The following is an 18,136-nucleotide window of genomic DNA, read 5'->3' on the forward strand; positions in this document are numbered from 1 at the left end:
GGCTTTATTCATTAAAATAGGTTAAACTGTTTGTACTTGGTGCACAAGTGGATATATGATCAAAATTGAGCCTATTTCACAAAAGCCAGTATAGATGAAGTAGCACAAGTACAAAAAGGACCCATGTTAGTATTATTTATTAGTATTGTTAGCAAACAGGAACATTCTCGGCGTAAACAAACTTAAATACAACAAGTTACCGTAGTTTCACCACATTAAACAAAGGGCCTGAACATGACAATATGGTGAACATTTGTGAGAAGTACAAAATGGCAGATCAAGTTGATTGAAGACAAAGTAGTTGATGGCCTCAGTCTGTTTCACTTATACAGTTGTGTAAGGTTTGAATTGTTATTTGAGCATTTTACTTGAAAATGGTGGTATAGTATTATAGTATTAAAAATGCTGCAATTTTAGGCGCACCGGCAAATACAATGTTTTGTATTATTTCCTGTATATTTTTAGAAAAATGCTCAATAGACATTTCTCAAGAATATTGTCACATGTTAAAGAAACAGTTTGTATTATTTAGCGACTCCTAGTGGTATACAAAACTTTCACTCGGTAAAAAAAGTAAACATTGATTTTAATACTAGGCAAAAACACTAAAAAATTAAAGGTCGAGAAATTTGTATTTCTTTTACATTGCTGCCATGTTTGGCTGATTCGCTGTGCTCTTGGGACTGTTTTTGGTTCGCATTAGATAATATTTGACAACTACATGGCACTGTATTAAGACACTGGGGCTTTAAGGCCATATCCACTTTTATTGACTGCAGTACATAGTACTGTATCATATACCTGAAAAATGCTATGTTGTCAAAAACAAAAACATGACCATACAGCAACTAGTTTATTATCTTCCTCTACTCACTCCTGATTTCAGCAAGGCATCAAGCAGCAGCCGTGCAATGCCATGCCGTGACCGGACTGTTTTACAGTCGACTAAGCGAACACTCCACCAACAGTAACTCAGACAGAACAAAAACCCCTGATTAATACCCTTTACTAAACAAACAAAATAGAATGTCCTCCATCTGGAATAAATATTCATGCATGCATGCACCTAATGTGGCTGGCACAACACAAAGGTAATTAGAAAAAACATAAAACACCACCTGATTTGCATTGAAAACAGAATAAAAAGTGGAATTCATATACAAAGCTGACAAAGAGCTTAGCAGTGAGAGAAGGATACTCAGCAGTTTATTAAAGATTAGCGCAGAGACGAGTTCATCGTTATCATGCTGATGACAATGGCTGGGTGATTAGGATGGCTCATAGTGTAATTACACTTGACAATGCACACAATTGTGTCGGTGCAAGGCCAACCGCGCAGTGGAGTGGTGGATGTGGGTGATTAGGACATATTTAAAAATTAAATCTTAACGATATTTCAAATTCACATTTAAAAAGATGATATTTGTCTGGAGTGCAATGACCTCAATATATTTGTATTCAAAATGTTAGCTTGTGCAGCCAGCCACCAAACTTAACTTTTATTGTATAGAGCTCTGAACTTGCACTATGCACTGATGAATTTCAAACAGCATTTACATCATAGAACTAGCCGTACAACAATAGCCAAAAGTATTGAAAAGTTAATTTTGCAACTGCTTAACTTCATAACCAATTATTTCCCTGGCAATCACATCACAGGATGACCACCCAAACTTACAATTTGCCGGCTGGTATTCACACAAAAAAAGGTTAAAGGGTTCAAACACAGTTTTCAAGGACTTTTTCCAAAGCCAACCTTTTCATTTCCGGTACCATTAAAAGAACTCCAGAGTGAATCTTGTGTTGTGCAGATCCCCAAATATATCTCCGATTGACATTTTTAATCTTGCGTGTGCATCTACCAATATATATATATATATATATATATATATATATATATATATATATATATATATATATATATAATAATAATTTACTTTGTATTGTCATTCTTTGTAAGAACGAAATGTCGATACACCTGACCCGTTGTAGCGAGCCGATGCAGCCGCAGCCAACAGAGGGCGCCGCCATTTTACCAATGTTATAAGTCTTAGGTATGACTCGGCCGAGGCGCGAACCAGCGACCTCCCAGTCTCAAAGCGGGCGCCCTACCATCTAGGCTACTGAGCTGCATATATATAGTAAATTGCGAATACATTTGTGGATTGTAGAATACGTGTGTAAATATATTTGAGACAAATCTCTCCTCATATAGGTGTTGGCTAAAATTACAGTAATATGTAGCTTACATTTTTAGTTGCCGGAAGTTCTTCTCATTATAATTCACCATTTGGAAATGCTAGTTTAATATTTTGCATGGCCCATAATAAATGTCCATAAATTATACATAATCTTTGCACAAATACACATTTCATAGTTTCTTGTTAAGGTTTAGCATACACTTGTCCTCTTGGGCACGACAGATAGGGGGTGATGACTCTTCATAAGACAATGCCATACAAACTATATCAGCTGCCGCTAATCACGAGGGAAAAAATATTGCCCATTGCATAATGGGCAAAGCAAAGCCGCTAGAGAGCAGTGTCAGGGTCGTTTTGAAGCAGACTAGTGAAACATGGTGACATTTTAAAGCATTTACAAGCACTTTGCCCAAAATTCAAGCACTTTTCAATCTTCAAAAACACAAAGTAGAAATTCAAGCGTTCAAGCCTGAAAACCAAAGACATTATGCCGCCACTGTTTTGGCTAGTTTTAGAGCTATTTTTCTTGAAAAAACATTGAAATACACAACAGTCGCTCATTTGGGCCATAACTATTCTTGGAACTTTGCCATTTGCCATGAAATATCAACCTGGTCATCAATTTTTGTAAGGCTTTTTTTTTATCCAATGTCTTGCAATAAGTGGACTAATTCATGAAATACAGCAAATTTAAGCATTATATGAACAACTCAAATAACTAAATTATACAATAAAGGATGGAATATTGTATGCAAATTATTCAAACCGTTTAATAATTGCATTAAAATCTTAACAAAGCACATGAGAGTGAGGTGGGGACGTGGATTATTCTATTGGGATACTATCACTTTACTCATTGAAGATTAACTGGTCTATTGAGTCTTAAAGCTTTTGTTTCCTCAGACAATAAAGAACAAAACCTGCCCAACAAGACACATAACTGTCAGGTCCCACGTTCCCCATGCTGGTGCAACCTGGTGGTAAATTGGTGTGAAAATTTTTGTGAACCTGGCAATACAACACACATGGCATGATAAAATTGAACCTCTATAAGATTTTGTACTATTTTACACAATGCGATAGGTACAAAAATATACAGCAGGGCCTTAGAGCTCATTTAATTTTGTTAAATGCATTCAATACTCGACAAAGGATAAATGTTGTCAAGATAAATAGTCTAAAAGGAATTTGGAAGGCAGTACCTTGCACCATACTTTTATTTTTAAGCTTTGTTTTGAAACAATATATCTTTTTATAAGGTCAGTTTAGATTTTTCTAAAAGTTATCAGAAGTTATTTTGTAATCAGCAAATTGCATCAGGTGGAATTTTCAAAAGCTTTAAAGGAACACGTATCATTTTTAGAATATGCTGCAGGGCACTGAAAATTGTTTTGACAAGAAAAGGTATCTATTGTAGTAAGTTTGTATTTTTACGCAATGAGAATAAATATTGGTACATGAGTGAGTAATGTGTCACACAGGTTCATTATTGTTTTTGGTAAGCTTCAAACTTCAAAGAAAAACTTGCCTTTCATGTTGAATACAAAGAATCAGATTGCTCACTTTTATGAGAGTACAAAAAATGCACCTGAGCCAAGAAAAGCTATCCAAATATTTGAATCTCGCTTTAGAAAGACATTATTGTAATGCGATCTAAAGCAATCAGGTAACAATTAAGTTCAATTAATTGTTTTTTTGCAGTGCAGTACATAGATCTTTAAAACAGAAAAATTCTGACAAGAGCCGCGGAGTGCAGCCACAGCTGCTCAACATAATAATAATAATAATAATTTCCTTTGTATTGTCATTCTTTGTAACAATGTACACAGAACGAAATGTCGATACACCTGACCCGTTGTAGCGAGTCGATGCAGCCGCAGCCAGAGGGCGCCGCCATTATACCAATTAGGTATGTTTCGGCCGAGGCGCGAACCAGCGACCTCCCAGTCTCAACATGTCAACATTCAGGGATTTTTCAGTATTGATTACGCTTGGATGATGCAGGCTGAAAAAAAGCTAGAGTTCCACATTACCCCAAAAAAAAGCCCACTTACAGTATAGCAAATTAGATCACCATTACAAGCAACAACAAACGTGAAAATGTAAATTTGCCAAAAAACAAACAGGTCCATCTACTTTCCCATTAACAAACTGATTAACAGGTAAATGTATGTTGTATACAATCTGCTAAACGTGACCGGTCTTAGATTAGGGGATCGTTGATTAATAGTCTGTAGTTGTTACTAGTCATTGGTCTGTGCAGCCATTTGAGACTTGTTGTGATTAAGGCCTATACTGTAGAAATAAACATAATTTGACTTAATAGGGACAGCTAGACAGAGCAGGAGGCTGTGCATAGAAATTTTACTATGGAGCCAGGTCTTATGTAATATAGCGTGGCTAGTGCTTATCCAAAATTACAGGACACAGACAGGCCCCTAATGACTTCTGTGTGCTTGCCACATGGGTCCCTCCAATGGCAACAATAACCTTCTGATTAGTATGCTAAATGAAGCAAATTTGAATAGAAAAAAAAATCACTGTCGCCTGCAAATATGTTAGAATGTAATTGTGTTCAAAAATCATTATAACTGGTTTACTGTCCATGTCACCTGAAAACGGTTTAAAGTTGTTCGCAGATGGAGACTCTGTCAATAGTAATGCAGCATGATTAATCATAGTGGGTTGACACCAAAAATACACACAGCACTATATTAGTTGATGTATTATTGGTATTTAAATTACGTTTATTGACTGAATGAATTGTGGTTGTTTGTATATTTCAATTATCTTATTATTTATTTTTAATATTGTTTGTTAACGCAACATCCTCTGCAGCCTGGTCCTCCTGGAAGGGGGATTACCTCATGTGCGGTCCCTTCTCAAGGTTTCTTCCTTGCCCTCATGTAGGTTTTAAATCAGGAGATGGTGTAATAATAATCGTATGTAGGTTGCCATCGTCTGTGGTCTGTGCAGCCCTTTGAGACTCCTTGTGACTTGACTTTTCAATGTTTCAAAGCTTCTATTTCACTTTGTGTACATCATAGTAATTTGTGTAATTTAAATTTAGTTTTAATAATGCAAACATGCAAATTAGTCTCAAGTTTATAAAAAAAACCCAAACTGAATGAAAACACACACTCTGTTCTTTAGCACACATAACCTGCAATCTACTTTGAGGGCTCCTTTTACTGTATATGCTAAACCCTTACCTGCCAATATTTCATGACGGAATTCATGATATCAACCCTACCATCATATTTAAATCTAATTTATTTTTAAGAATTTTTCACACAATACAAAAATAACCCAAAGTGCTATAAAAAAACAATAATAATAATAATTTTAAAAAGACAAATTTTGTTTTTGTTTTTTTAAAGAAAACCTATGGATTAGGCCTCATTTGTTAGAGCCAAAATATAAGTCATCTTTTAGGGTAAAGATAAATACCTGTTGTGCACTTCTACCAGAAATCTCTCGTACCAAATAAAACATCAACAAAATAAGATAATGATTATGATATAAATACATAATATATTCATCTTGTATGCCTTCAATCATTTTTTTTAACATACTGTTTACACTATATGGTTTTTCATTCGTCAAATAATAATTTGAGAAGTCGTGTTTTTCACAAAACCCCAAAGTTGCAGCTACCAAACTCCTGATACTTGCATAGAGACATTTAGTGGTCGGTATACCATGCCCACATTTGGACATATTGTTTGAGGGCTGTAGTTTTGCAAGCTTTGGGATCTTCACAAAATTCAAATCATTAGAATCGGACACTCAGTCGCTCAACTGTAACTAGGGAAAGTTTGATAATGCTTTGGTGCCCTCTGTGTTGACTTAATTGTGGTAGAATTACATAATGAGTGAAAATAATTTACGTGTGCTTGCACTGTGTGTGTGTCATAAGGAGGCTCTGTCACAGCTATATTCAACTTGAGATATTAAATAAAATAGGGATTTCTCGAGGGTAATTATTGTGGAGGTTAGTTCAAGAGAAGAGAAATGAGATCTGCTTATGCTTAGCTTTTGTCATTCCAATGCATTACGTTTTTTTCTGTAAGTACAATAAGTGGAACACCATTCATTGGACCTACATTTAATTAGAAGTGCATAATACACAACCCTGCTTTGTGAAAATATCTAAAAAGGAGCGGGCAAAAAAAATCTTTTAAGTGGTAAATGTGAGGTATGGTTTATTCAAACTTCATATTACTTTCTCAGCTGTGACAGGGCCACGTCACCGAAAGATCTGCGAGTTTAATGCATGTATTACCTTGTATCTAAAATTCAAACCATTAGTCGAATGACTCTGGCCTTCGAGAGTAAGTCGTATAGCCCTGTGTGAACTTCAGCAAAATAAGTGCTAGGGGCACTTATCGGAGGAAAATGGCATTGAGAATCATACATGTTTGATCATTTTGGAGCTCGGTCCCCAATATCCTCACATGTGTGGGGCGCAGGTAAAAAAAATAGCAAGCTGCTCTTTTCCACTAAGCATGCATTCCTATACCAAACTCGTCAGATGCCCTATGGGTGAATGAATAGGGTGATTTTCCCAATGTTATCTATATCATTTTTAACAGGAGCAACTAGGGGGTCTGACACTATTTAATACAATATTTACAATGTACACACGATAGAGGTAAGCTCTTGGGCCCGGATCCGAACCTCTGTCAAATATTTGGGCATAAAAAGTCAATCATGAAGTCTGGCCAGGCGTGTGTATGTGCATGTGTCTGTCTCCCTCTCCCTCTGATTTTTTAAAATTTTTGATTAATTTTACACTCATCATGTGTTCTATGTTTCTTTTTCCTCATGGATGTACTTACTGCACAGCATATACGCTACCCTGACGACTCCGTAAGAGTGATTTTTGCCATCTCCAACAAGCCGTTACTAGCGGCAAATATCAAGTTTTCTAAGTAGTCACGGTAACGTGCATGCTGCGCACTTCGGAGCCAAAGTGTGCACTTTGGCGCCGGACTGTCCGTTGTCGAGGACAGCAAAAATCACCAGGCCAAGGTAGTCAGCGTAACGTGCATGCTGTGCATTTAAGAGCCAAAATGCGCAACTCAGCGATGGGCTGTTTTTTGTCGGAGACGGCAAAAAGGGGTCAGGGTAGCGTGCATGCTGCACACTTCGCCGCCAATGTTAAGGGGGCAAGGGTGCAGCCCAGTAGAAGAGAGATATTGCAATACCAAGGACTAAAAGAATGAAAGAAAAATTGAGCAGGCCAATGATCCTCATTTAGACTTATTTTAATGATATTAATGATTCCAAACCTTATGCATTGCCTATCACTGACAGAACAATCTAAACCAGTCCCTCAAAGCTTAGCACTTTGTGTTCCTAAATGCCAATAATGACATTTTGCATGTTTTAGAATTTGGTTACACCTTTAAGACTTAATCTTCACCTCTTTATTTTCCTTTACCAACAATATCAGCCAGTACTTTTTTTGAGTAGATCATTACCACTGACACAGACAAAAAAAACATCAACTGAAATAAAAATTTATATCCATTCTACTTACCTTGCAGTTGTCATCTGGGTACATAATAATGTTTACTGATTGAGTTGTTTTCCTTTGCAACTCTGTGCGTCTAAGATGGGTTAAAACGATACACACACATGCACAAACACTACTATTACATAATTGCATACACATGGAATTCAAGAGAGACAGCAGTACTCTGCTGACATAACAACAAGCGCACACACATATTCAATTGAAGTACTTGTAGGGATTAAGAAAAAAGCTCAGCAAAGTGAAGAACTGTGACTCCTATGCACAAACATGCACACACTTGGATGCTTCTAATCAAAAACACAGCAGATGATACCCTTTTAATCACTACACAGAATAAAGTATTTTATTCTGAGACTTGTTTTAAAGAGAACCCTGCATTATGAAAAGTAAAAGCCATGTTTAGTAGACATATTGTTCTGTTTAATAATCGATTTGCTTTTATATATTTTGAATTGAGAAATTGAGGTTTACCTGGTTCTTGAAGTTATTTGTTAACCCTTTGTTTTAAACAAATGTGGCTAAAAGGCACGACAAATCTCAATAACACGACTATATATTTTGCTTTGGTGCTCATAGCTTGATGAAACAAAGCAATATAGCGTGACCAGTCTGGATTTATTCCACATTTTATTTGATAACAATACAAATCATGACCATTTACTCTACTGATTTTGTGACTCAGCATTTTGTGCAAAACAATTTAATTTTTAAAACATCTGTTTAAAATTTGACTCCACTACCTACAACTGATGATATTAGGTGAACATGTTATGTAATATATAAAAATTTCGTAAATGCTGCTTTAAGACAGAAAATAAAAAATTGAGATTGTGTTTTTACTAAATATTTCGATATCAGGCACTCGTTAAATGGAAAGCTGTATTTTGCAATGTTTTGTTACTAACAATTGATGAGTTGACTTGGGGCTGACAGGAGCTGAGGCTGGAGAGAACCTATTACATTTTTATCAAGAAAAATCCCCAGGGACAGCAAAAAGAGTGAACCACCTGCCACAAGCCTTGCCTTGTGTGTGTGAGTGTGTGTGTGTCTGTTCTAAGTTGAGATTCAGAAAGGCTTCAAGAGCCATAAGGATTTCTTCATAACATAAAAAACGGGCTATTTGCCCAAAGTGAAGCATTATAGCGCTATCATAAAACTTTAAAACGCATGGCAAACTTAACCAAAACATTCAACACCTCAGTTTGTACCACAACTTTAACTGAATATGGACACAAATAACAGTGCGCTTCAATGGCACAGGGTTACAAGTTATATGGCCTTTAAACTGTGGCTGATGCAGGTCAGTTCATTGCTTAGGAAGGAAGGAAATTCATTGTTGCGTTCACATAAATGTCAGGTTACATAAATGTAAACATGTTTGCCTTTGGATGGCATTTCAATCAATGGGAACCCCAAAACAGGAAAAAAGCTGGGGAGGTTAAACGGAACGTTTTTAGATTCAATGGTTTTCTGTGTCAGATAGTTTGTTTGTATTTCCATTTATGGCTGTAGTCCAGCAATAACGATATCAGAAATGGGTACAACTGGTGAGTTTTTGAACTGGTACTCATGATTACGTTTTTCTTCAGAATCATTTGGACGTTTTGACTTCCTTTTAGTATGTTTGTAAACACAATATCAATGTTTTTCCCATCTGATGTGACCTTGAGACACTCAAGTAGAGAAAAAAAAGAGTAAAGACCGAACTAAAAACTTTACTCACCATAATAAGACAGTAAATCCTGACGCTAACCTGAATGCTTGAGATTGAACTATAACAAACCAACTTAAGACAAATGCAGTCCTAAAAGGTAATTAAAACTAAATGACATTTTTTCATCTGCACCAGAAGGGCAGTAGCGACAAGTGATTTGCTAGCAAGCTACGTTATGCTAACATTTAGGAACAAATATTTTTTTACCTGGAGTTGTTCAGTAGAGCTGCTGCTCAACTCGTCTCCAGACTCGGAATCGTTGGTTTGTCGTTCCTCGCCTGCCGAGTGTGCAGGGCTGTCTACATCCAGCGGGGCTCGGATCAACTCTGGAGATCGGGCCCGGGTCCGGGGCAATGTGCTGCTTCGCTGGTGAGGCGCCACTACAGTGCTTTGGGCTAGAATTTCGGCTAAGGATCGCTCAGGCCCCGTGGGGCTCCCAGGATCATGCTGGTGGTGGTTACTGTCCCGCCGCTGGATGGGCGGCGTCAGATGTATAGATGAAGTAGAATGAACGGAGGGTGAACGTGCAGGGTTGGACTCTGGTCTGTCTAAGTTAGAAATGGAGTCTTGCTGTCCTAAATCCAGATTGGTTGGTTTTACCCAGATCACACCAGTGTTCTGAGGTGGGGTATTCCCTGCTGAAACAGTGTGATGAGGTGGGGTGCTCCCAGTGGAATTTGGTAGATGAGGTGGTGTGTTCCCAGAGGAAACAGGGTGGTGTGGTAAAGGCTTGGGGGGTGGCATGAGGGCTTTGCGAACCTCCCTTACATACTGGGCAGGCACATAAAAGGCTTTGCTGCCCTCCTCCCTGCGCACCTTCCACCAGTCTTCATTGGTCTTCTGAACCAGCAAGTAGCATTCACCCTGTTGTATGGTGATCAGTCGGTCTTTGGACTTATATTCATAGTCATAGTCCACCTCAATATAGACCTGACCAGGCGCAATGGGGAGCTCTGCCATGGTACTTCTTCCTTTTCGCTTTTCACACGGCTGACATGTCTTCCACTCGAGCTGGTGGAAACATGAAAGGAGTGGATATTGAATACAGTACATTGACCAATTATTTGTGTTAACAGTGCTTCCATAGAATTTTGTGAGACCCTGGTGGATGAACAGTATAGAGGGGTCAGGGAGGGGGGAAGGGGATCCCAAGAAAGCAAAAAAGAAGCAAGACATTTGTGTACATTTGAAATTTAAAGCAATCGATCAGGTGCAATTTTTAGCAAAATCAATGGGCTAGCTCTATGAATGCGTGCCCTGGTAAATTAATAAATCATAAATACACTAGCTATTAAAAAGCACTGACTCAGTAAACAAGTTACACCTATAAATCATGATAAGCAGGAATTTAAAGCATAAAAAAATCTCCTTGTCATTTGATTGACCTATGGCGAAGTCCCTCAAACACGATAAGCCAATCACCGTGCGCGTAGTAAACCAAATCTGTTTTTTTCTTACTTTTTAAACTTCAAAATGGTCGAATGGTGTGCATAGGGTACATGCAAATCAGAATCAATCCTGAGAACCTTAATGATGGTGTGTATTTTCTACTCTTTCCAAAGACATATTTAAATCGAGCCAAGTGTCTTCTTTGGATAAAGCTGTGTGGTCGTCCACAGCAGCTTAGCCATAAATCAAATCAGCCAAAAATAATTAGTGTTGTTCCGATTCTGATGTACGATTTTAAGGTATTGTATCGGCGAGTAAACGGAGCAGATTACCAAAATTTGTTTTAAATTTAATTAAATGGAATACTCATAACAGTGTTTTGTTAAATCCCAATATTAAATGTAATTTCCCGCTGTTTTTGTGATTGCTGACAACATACCGGTTCTTTTGATGGTTTACAGTAAGGGTGGGCGACACTGGGAATTTTACGATCAATTCGATCCAAGTCAATCCATGGTAGTATCGATTGATACTAGGGATCGGCCGATATGGGGTATTCAGGGCCAAGCCAATTATTAGTATTAAGAGAATGCCGGATACCGATATTTGGAGTCGAGATTCATTTGCTGTCAGAGTTCAATAATTGCCGTAAGAAATTTTCGAGAAAAGAAAACAACGAGTATTTGTTGTAAGTTCAAATAAAACTTGAATAGTTGTCTGAAACTTACAGTAAATAAATTAGAATTTCAACAAAACCAATTTGACTAATCTTTCACTTCAACAAAAACAGTACAGGAAATACAATTAGGCTTAGCAAGCACTCGTATAAAGGCTATAAAAAAACTTAAATAGCTGCATAAAATGTTTTACAGTAAATTAGAATTTCAACACAACTAACATCACTTGAATTTAATCAAGAGATAACCGCATGAAAATTTCAACAAAGCTGGTAAATTGAAAAGGGTGGGCACTCTTATTTTAAAGCCAAATTGACGAACTAGTGTTAGCAGCTAATAACCCCATCCAATTTAGCGTGCTTTTGGATTAGGGTCCCTAAAGCTTAAGGCAAGTTAAATTCAAGACTTTTTAAGACCCTTTTTATGAATCAGATTTAAGATCAAGTTGACAAAATAAACACAATTGAAACAAACTAAACAAAAAAACACAAATATTTCTTGCACACAATAAATCGTGCCTTGTACACATTTCCTGGCACAGCCTTTAGTTATGGAAAAAAAAAATGTTTGTCGGACATTCACTTCATTAAATTTACAATTTCCCATTGTCCGAAGTTGCTATGTGTATTGTGAGTAGACAGAAGACATGTGTCTGCTCTAAAAGGCCCGACTAATACCACATCCCTTTATTGTGGTCACGCCCTGGTGCCACGAAAGTGAATAGGTGATTTATCAACAAAAACAAATGATAAATGTTATGAAATAATTTCGTTAAAAAGTGTAAATCTTACAAATCAATGTGGTCACATTTATAAGACTTAAAAATTGGATTCAAGATATTTAAATGCCAACTAAGGCCTTATTTAAAAAAAATACAAATAAAAAATCTTTTAAGACTACAAGGATTCGCGGGAACCCTGTGTATGCTCACTCTCTATCAAAAACACACACGCTTCGTTGACCAGCTAATGTTAATATATCAGTTTTCACATGAATGACCTTCCCTAAAACAAGTAAAACACACTTTTACTAGAAGGGCTCATGGAATTTTTAAAATCTCAATATTATTAGCGGCTTCATTTCATTCTGCAATGTCTGGAGTCAAGAAAGAGATACGTAGCAAAAATACACACTGATTACGATTAATTAAAGATTATATATATATATATATATATATATATATATATATATACACACACACACATATATTTTATATTATGAGTTTATGAGACTCTTGCGGGACCAATTAAATCCTACGGACCGCCAGAATATTGCTATGGCATGCGAAACACTGTCAAGTAGTTCAGTGTGACTCACTGAATTAGGCTGTGCTGAATACCACATCATCGTTGTTCGTCATCAGTTACGCCCTACCGTTGTTTTCACCGTTCACTATCCTCTTCATTAAAAAATAAAATATACCAAACTATGTGTTTAAAAAAGGAAAGAGCAAGATTATAGCTTCCTGATTAACCTCATAATTTCAACAAGCTCGCTTTTCTTCAAATCGCTGATGTATGTACGCAGTAATCGTGTCTGTGTCATTAGGTCAGAGCCACTCTTGTGTCTGTATTTAACAACAAAAACAACACAGCAGACCGAAAAAGCCAGTGTGTCTTAGTTTTCCCAATATGGTCACACCTGATAAGGGAAAGTGAATAAGCAGATTCGTAAATCCGTTTGAAAGGTGTAAAACTCGCCAGGAAAGAGATTAGTCGTTAACACAATTGCTAACAACCTGACTTGCACTGTGCTCATGAGTCAGACAAGTCGCGGCTCATTTGTCCGATTGCCTGCATAGTTTCTTGCTCAATTTGAACACTCACACGTGGATGTTAAGGTGAAGCAAGTGCACGTGAGAACATTATGTATGAACTTATGCAAACATATCCACAGGAATTTAAAGGCCACATTTGATTTCAAGGGTGTCCAAGACTGCGTTCACACTTCAGGCAAATGTGACCAAAATCTGATTTTTTTAACCACATATGAGGCCTTTGACTTTTACAGAACAGTCTGATGGCTCGATGGCATTTGACACATCGTTATTTTTCCCCCAAATGGTCTTAGTTAATACAAATACATGATACTATTGTCACATCTACTTTTTAAATAATTTGTTGTATTACAAAATATACAGAGAAAGCTAGGGCATTTACAATACCATAGAAAGTTCACCTGAGAAAATAAATGTTACTAATTGGTACAGTAGCCTTTGTTTGCTATTACAAAGGTCAAACGTTTCCTGTAGTCTTCCACCAGGTTTACACACACTGCAGGAGGGATCTTTTCTAGATCAGTCAGGTTTCTGGGCTGTCGCTGAGAACATGGAGTTTGAGCTCCCTCCAAAGATTTTGGATTTGGTTCAGGTCTGGAGACTGTCTGGGCCATGCTAGAACCTTGATGTGCCTCTTACGGAGCCACTCATTTTTTTCTTGGCTGTGTGCTTCGGGTCGTTGTAGTGTTGGAAGACCCAGCCACGACCCATCTTCAATGCTCTGACTGAGGGAAGAAGGTTGTTCCCCAATATCTCACAATACACGGTCCCAGTCATCCTCTCTTTAATGCAGTGCACCCCAAAGCATTATGCTTCTACCCCTATGCTTCACAGTAGGAATGGTGTTCTTTGGATTGTACTATTCATTCTTCTTCCTCTAAACACACTTAGCGGAATTTTGACCAAAAACTTACATTTTAGTCTCATATGACCACAAAACTTTCTCTCATCACTCCTCTGTAGCATCCAAATGTTCATATGCAAACTTAAGACGGCATGTGCTGGTTTAAGCATGGGAACCTTTCGTGCCATGCATAATTTCAAATCATGACGTCTGATTGTATTACCTACAGTAACCTTGGAAACGGTGGTCCCAGCTCTTTTCAGGTCATTGATCAACTCCTGTCGTGTAGTTACGGGCTGATTCCTCACCTTTCTTAGAATCATTGAGACCCCACGAGGTGATGTCTTGCATGGCGCTTCACGCCGATTGAGATTGACCGTCATGTTTAGCTTCTTCCATTTTCTAATCACTCCAACAGTGGACCTTTTTCAGCCAGCTGCTTGGAAATTGCTCCGTAGCACTTTCTAGCCTTGTGGAGGTGTACAGTTTATGCTCCGGTGTCTTTGGACAGCTCTTTGGTCTGCGCCATGTAAAAGTCTTACTGATTGTATGGGGTGGACAGGTGTCTTTATGCAGCTAACAACCTTAAACAGAAATTCTGATTCAGAAAGATACATGGAGTGAAGGTGTACTACTAATGGGCGGACTAACAGGTCTTTCATGGTCAGAATTCTAGCTGATACACAGGTGTTCAAACACTTATTTGCAGCTGTATCACACAAATAAATTGTTTAAAAAAATCATACATTATGATTTCTGGATTTTTCTTTTTAGTTTATCCACCTCACAATAGACATGCATCTATGATGAAAATTTCTGACACCTCCATTATTTCTAAGTGGGAGAAATATAAAAGAGCATGGTGTTCAAATACTTATTTTCTTCACTGTAGATCGTCCACCCAAAAGGGTTTAAGAAAATGGACATCATCTATACTGGGAAGTATAAGCAGAACTCGGTGAGAGATTTTTTATGCATTTTTGAGTGAAAGATTTCCCCCAGTAAATATATTTCCCACTGCTTGAATGTTTGCCCTTCCTAAAAACAGGCACAATACCTGTAAACAATAACTTTGTATTAGAGAACGAGTACACTCTGTAGTTACTTGTACAGGAATTTAGGTCATTTACCATCGGTAAGTGTGTTATGGTTTGAAATAGTGCTGTTGTTTTAAGGTTAATTTATTGTAGCAGGTTTTTTTTTTGCTTTTTTTTGTCTTTTTGATGTCAAGCCATGCAGTTGGCTTGTTTCACAAACCGTTTTGTTATATAATGGATATTACTCGCCATTTGACATCTGTTTAGCTGCCTGCCTCGTGTAATTTCTTTAGGTTCATAAATGTCCGCCTGCGGCGGCCGAAAGAAATAGAACGCTTATGGAACGCTGGCAGACTGTTGCAAGGGATCCGAAACGGACTGCATCCGGATCAGAAGCAATGTGCATCAGTGACATACGGTGAGGTACAGTCAGATTTACAAATAAAAAAACCTACATCTTATTCATCATTTGATTGACAGAGCAAGAGAGTAAAATATAAAAACTATGCTTCGAAAAATGTGTTGTCTTACCTTAACTTATAAATGAAAAATAAAATTTAAAAAAAAACATCAATAGAGTCCGTGCAACAAGAAAAAAATTATTGGATGGCTTGGGGCGGCAGTAGCTCAGGAGGTAAAGCGCAGGTTCGATTCCCGGCTCCTTTGTGTTATATGACACTGAATCCCACACTGAATCCCTAATGTATCAGCCTTGCATGGCTGACGTTGCTATCGGTGTGTGAATGGGTAAATATGAAGCACATTGTAAAGTGCTTTGAAAAGTCTTCATTGATTTGAAGGGCGCTATATATTTGCAGACCATTTACATGTGCCTGGCTTGCTAGTACTATCACTTATTCTATAACTTGGGTTGTGCAACATAGGGGTGCACCACAGTAGAATAATTTTTATCACTGTAATTGCGTGCCTCGCTTGGCATCTGCAGATTCTTAGTAGAGTAGTAGTTACATACCAATTATTTTAATAATAATCATAACATAACGTAAAATTTTGAAATCTCTTAATTGAAATGTTAAAGGAGAAAGAACTTTTATTTAAGTCATGTCTTTAACCATGACTACTGACAGAGTTATTCTGGCAATTAAAAACACACAAACACGTACGATGTATGAATGCTAAGGGCTAACAGATTAATCTGAATATTGATATTAATGATACTGAACAAGTACTTGGATCGGATCAATACTATTGTCTTCATATCGGTATGGTCTTTTTTTATTTATCACTATAATAATGTTGTTAGAGAGTCATGAGATTATACATTATAACTTCAACTTCAAACTAAGCATGGTCACACTTTAATTTGCACTATTGATTTTATTGTTGAACTACAAACATTTCATGCCATGCAATGCATCTAAAAAAACTCTATTTACGGAATTTTTGAGAACTTTTCTGACTATAAAAGGGACACCGGATTACAAGATGCACTTTAAAAATGCCACCTTGGGAAATATTTTTTCCTAAATAAGACGCATTGAACTATAAGGCACATATGACTAAAACAGAAGAAACAAAATTATTTCCTAGAACATAAATATTAGATAATCTGGTTTATCAACTGAAATTGATTCATTCTTTCATGAATGATTAATGTCTGTAGAAACATTTCCTTGTAGTCATGCATGTCCAAATATATTTACCATATTTCTGTCTCTAAAAGGGCGCACTGCAAATTTGAGTTTTAAGTGCGCCTTGTAGTCTGGAAAATACATATTTTTAGTTGTCTTGTTCACATTGTAATACCGTATTTAAATTTGTGTTACATTGCTGATTTTTGGCTTTGACTCTCTAGACCTTTGTTCTGGAACTATTATTGTCGCTAAAGTACATAATATTTATACTGTTACATGATATTAATAACACTATTTGCATTTTGAATTCATTTTCAGTATACTGTGCAACAGAAGGTGTTATATTTGTCACGTTGACTTTGTTATATTTGTATTTTCGCTACATTGCTGCTCTTTTCCGTTTGACTCACGATTATTGTTCTGAAACAGTTGAGATTTTATATATATATATATATATATATATATATATAGGGCAGCACAGAGGCGCAGTGGCTAGCGCATGTGCGGCACAGTTCTGAGGTCATGAGATCGAACCTCCTGTCCGGAGTTTGCATGTTCTCCCCGGGCTTGCGTGGGTTTGCTTAGGGCACTCCGGTTGAGGGTGCAGGTGCTCGATTATTCAATGATCATGAAATTTCCAAGCAAAAAAAAAAAAATGCTGGTATCGGATCCGAATCGATTGATACTACACTGTAATGATGTGGATCGATTGCAAACATCCTAGTATCGCCCATTCCTACTGATTCAGAATCCGGTCGTGGGAGTACATGCTTAAATTGACGACTCTGTGGCGTTTGGGGGGGTTATACATTAGAATACAACAATTTACCTTAATTTGTCAAATAATCCCAGCCCTGCCGTATAATATACTTATTGCCGTATTCCCAATGGGACTGTTTGCACTTCCTCAATTAAAGATCCAACCAACACTTTCCACCACCTTTATATATGTTAGAAAGACGCACGGCTCTTGAAACAACACAGGTCCAATTTTAAATAGACACGTCAAAATGACATTGAACAAGTCGACGAAATGTCTTGGAGCGATTTCGGGTCGCGCTAATTAATTAGCATGTCGGCTAACTGGACGTCCCAGAGCACAGGAGGGCGACTGCCCGGTTAATGTCACTCACCTTAGGGGAAACACATTCCGGTCGTGCTTGTTTGGTATTTTCTTTTCTTAAATCCCGGTTAATTTCATCCAGGTCTCCGTTTGAATACGTATAAGGTCTTTTGGTCCAGGTTTGACGGCGAAACGGGCTCACTTCCTATCCCGATAAAAGTTGCTTAACTACTTTACCGTCACAACCCAAGAATGACTGGAGTGTTGCACTGGCTCCCTCTGACGTCAGGGGTACAC

General features: G+C 37.5%; 1 protein-coding gene across 5 annotated transcripts in view; it reads right to left on the bottom strand.

Moving 5' to 3' along the window:
- The window catches only part of LOC148374420 (rho GTPase-activating protein 12-like), a 37,519-nt gene extending 19,395 nt beyond the window's left edge, over positions 1–18,124 (bottom strand). For 3 of the 5 annotated variants that reach the window (XM_088336249.1, XM_088336242.1, XM_088336234.1), the window contains exons 1-2: positions 17,910–18,123; positions 9,665–10,468 (exon numbers count right to left, since the gene is read on the bottom strand). In XM_088336249.1, coding sequence (XP_088192375.1) covers positions 9,665–10,417 — 753 coding nt within the window. In that variant the 5' untranslated portion in view covers positions 10,418–10,468; positions 17,910–18,123. Of the gene's footprint in view, positions 1–9,664; positions 10,469–17,909 lie in introns of all 5 variants that reach the window. The other 2 variants (XM_088336225.1, XM_088336258.1) reach the window with 2 other exon arrangements.
- Between the last annotated feature and the right edge of the window lie 12 nt (positions 18,125–18,136).

The sequence above is a fragment of the Urocampus carinirostris genome, chromosome 1 (genome assembly GCF_059441175.1).
Source record: "Urocampus carinirostris isolate Australia breed hairy pipefish chromosome 1, RoL_Ucar_1.0, whole genome shotgun sequence".
In the NCBI taxonomy this organism is placed as follows: domain Eukaryota; kingdom Metazoa; phylum Chordata; class Actinopteri; order Syngnathiformes; family Syngnathidae; genus Urocampus; species Urocampus carinirostris.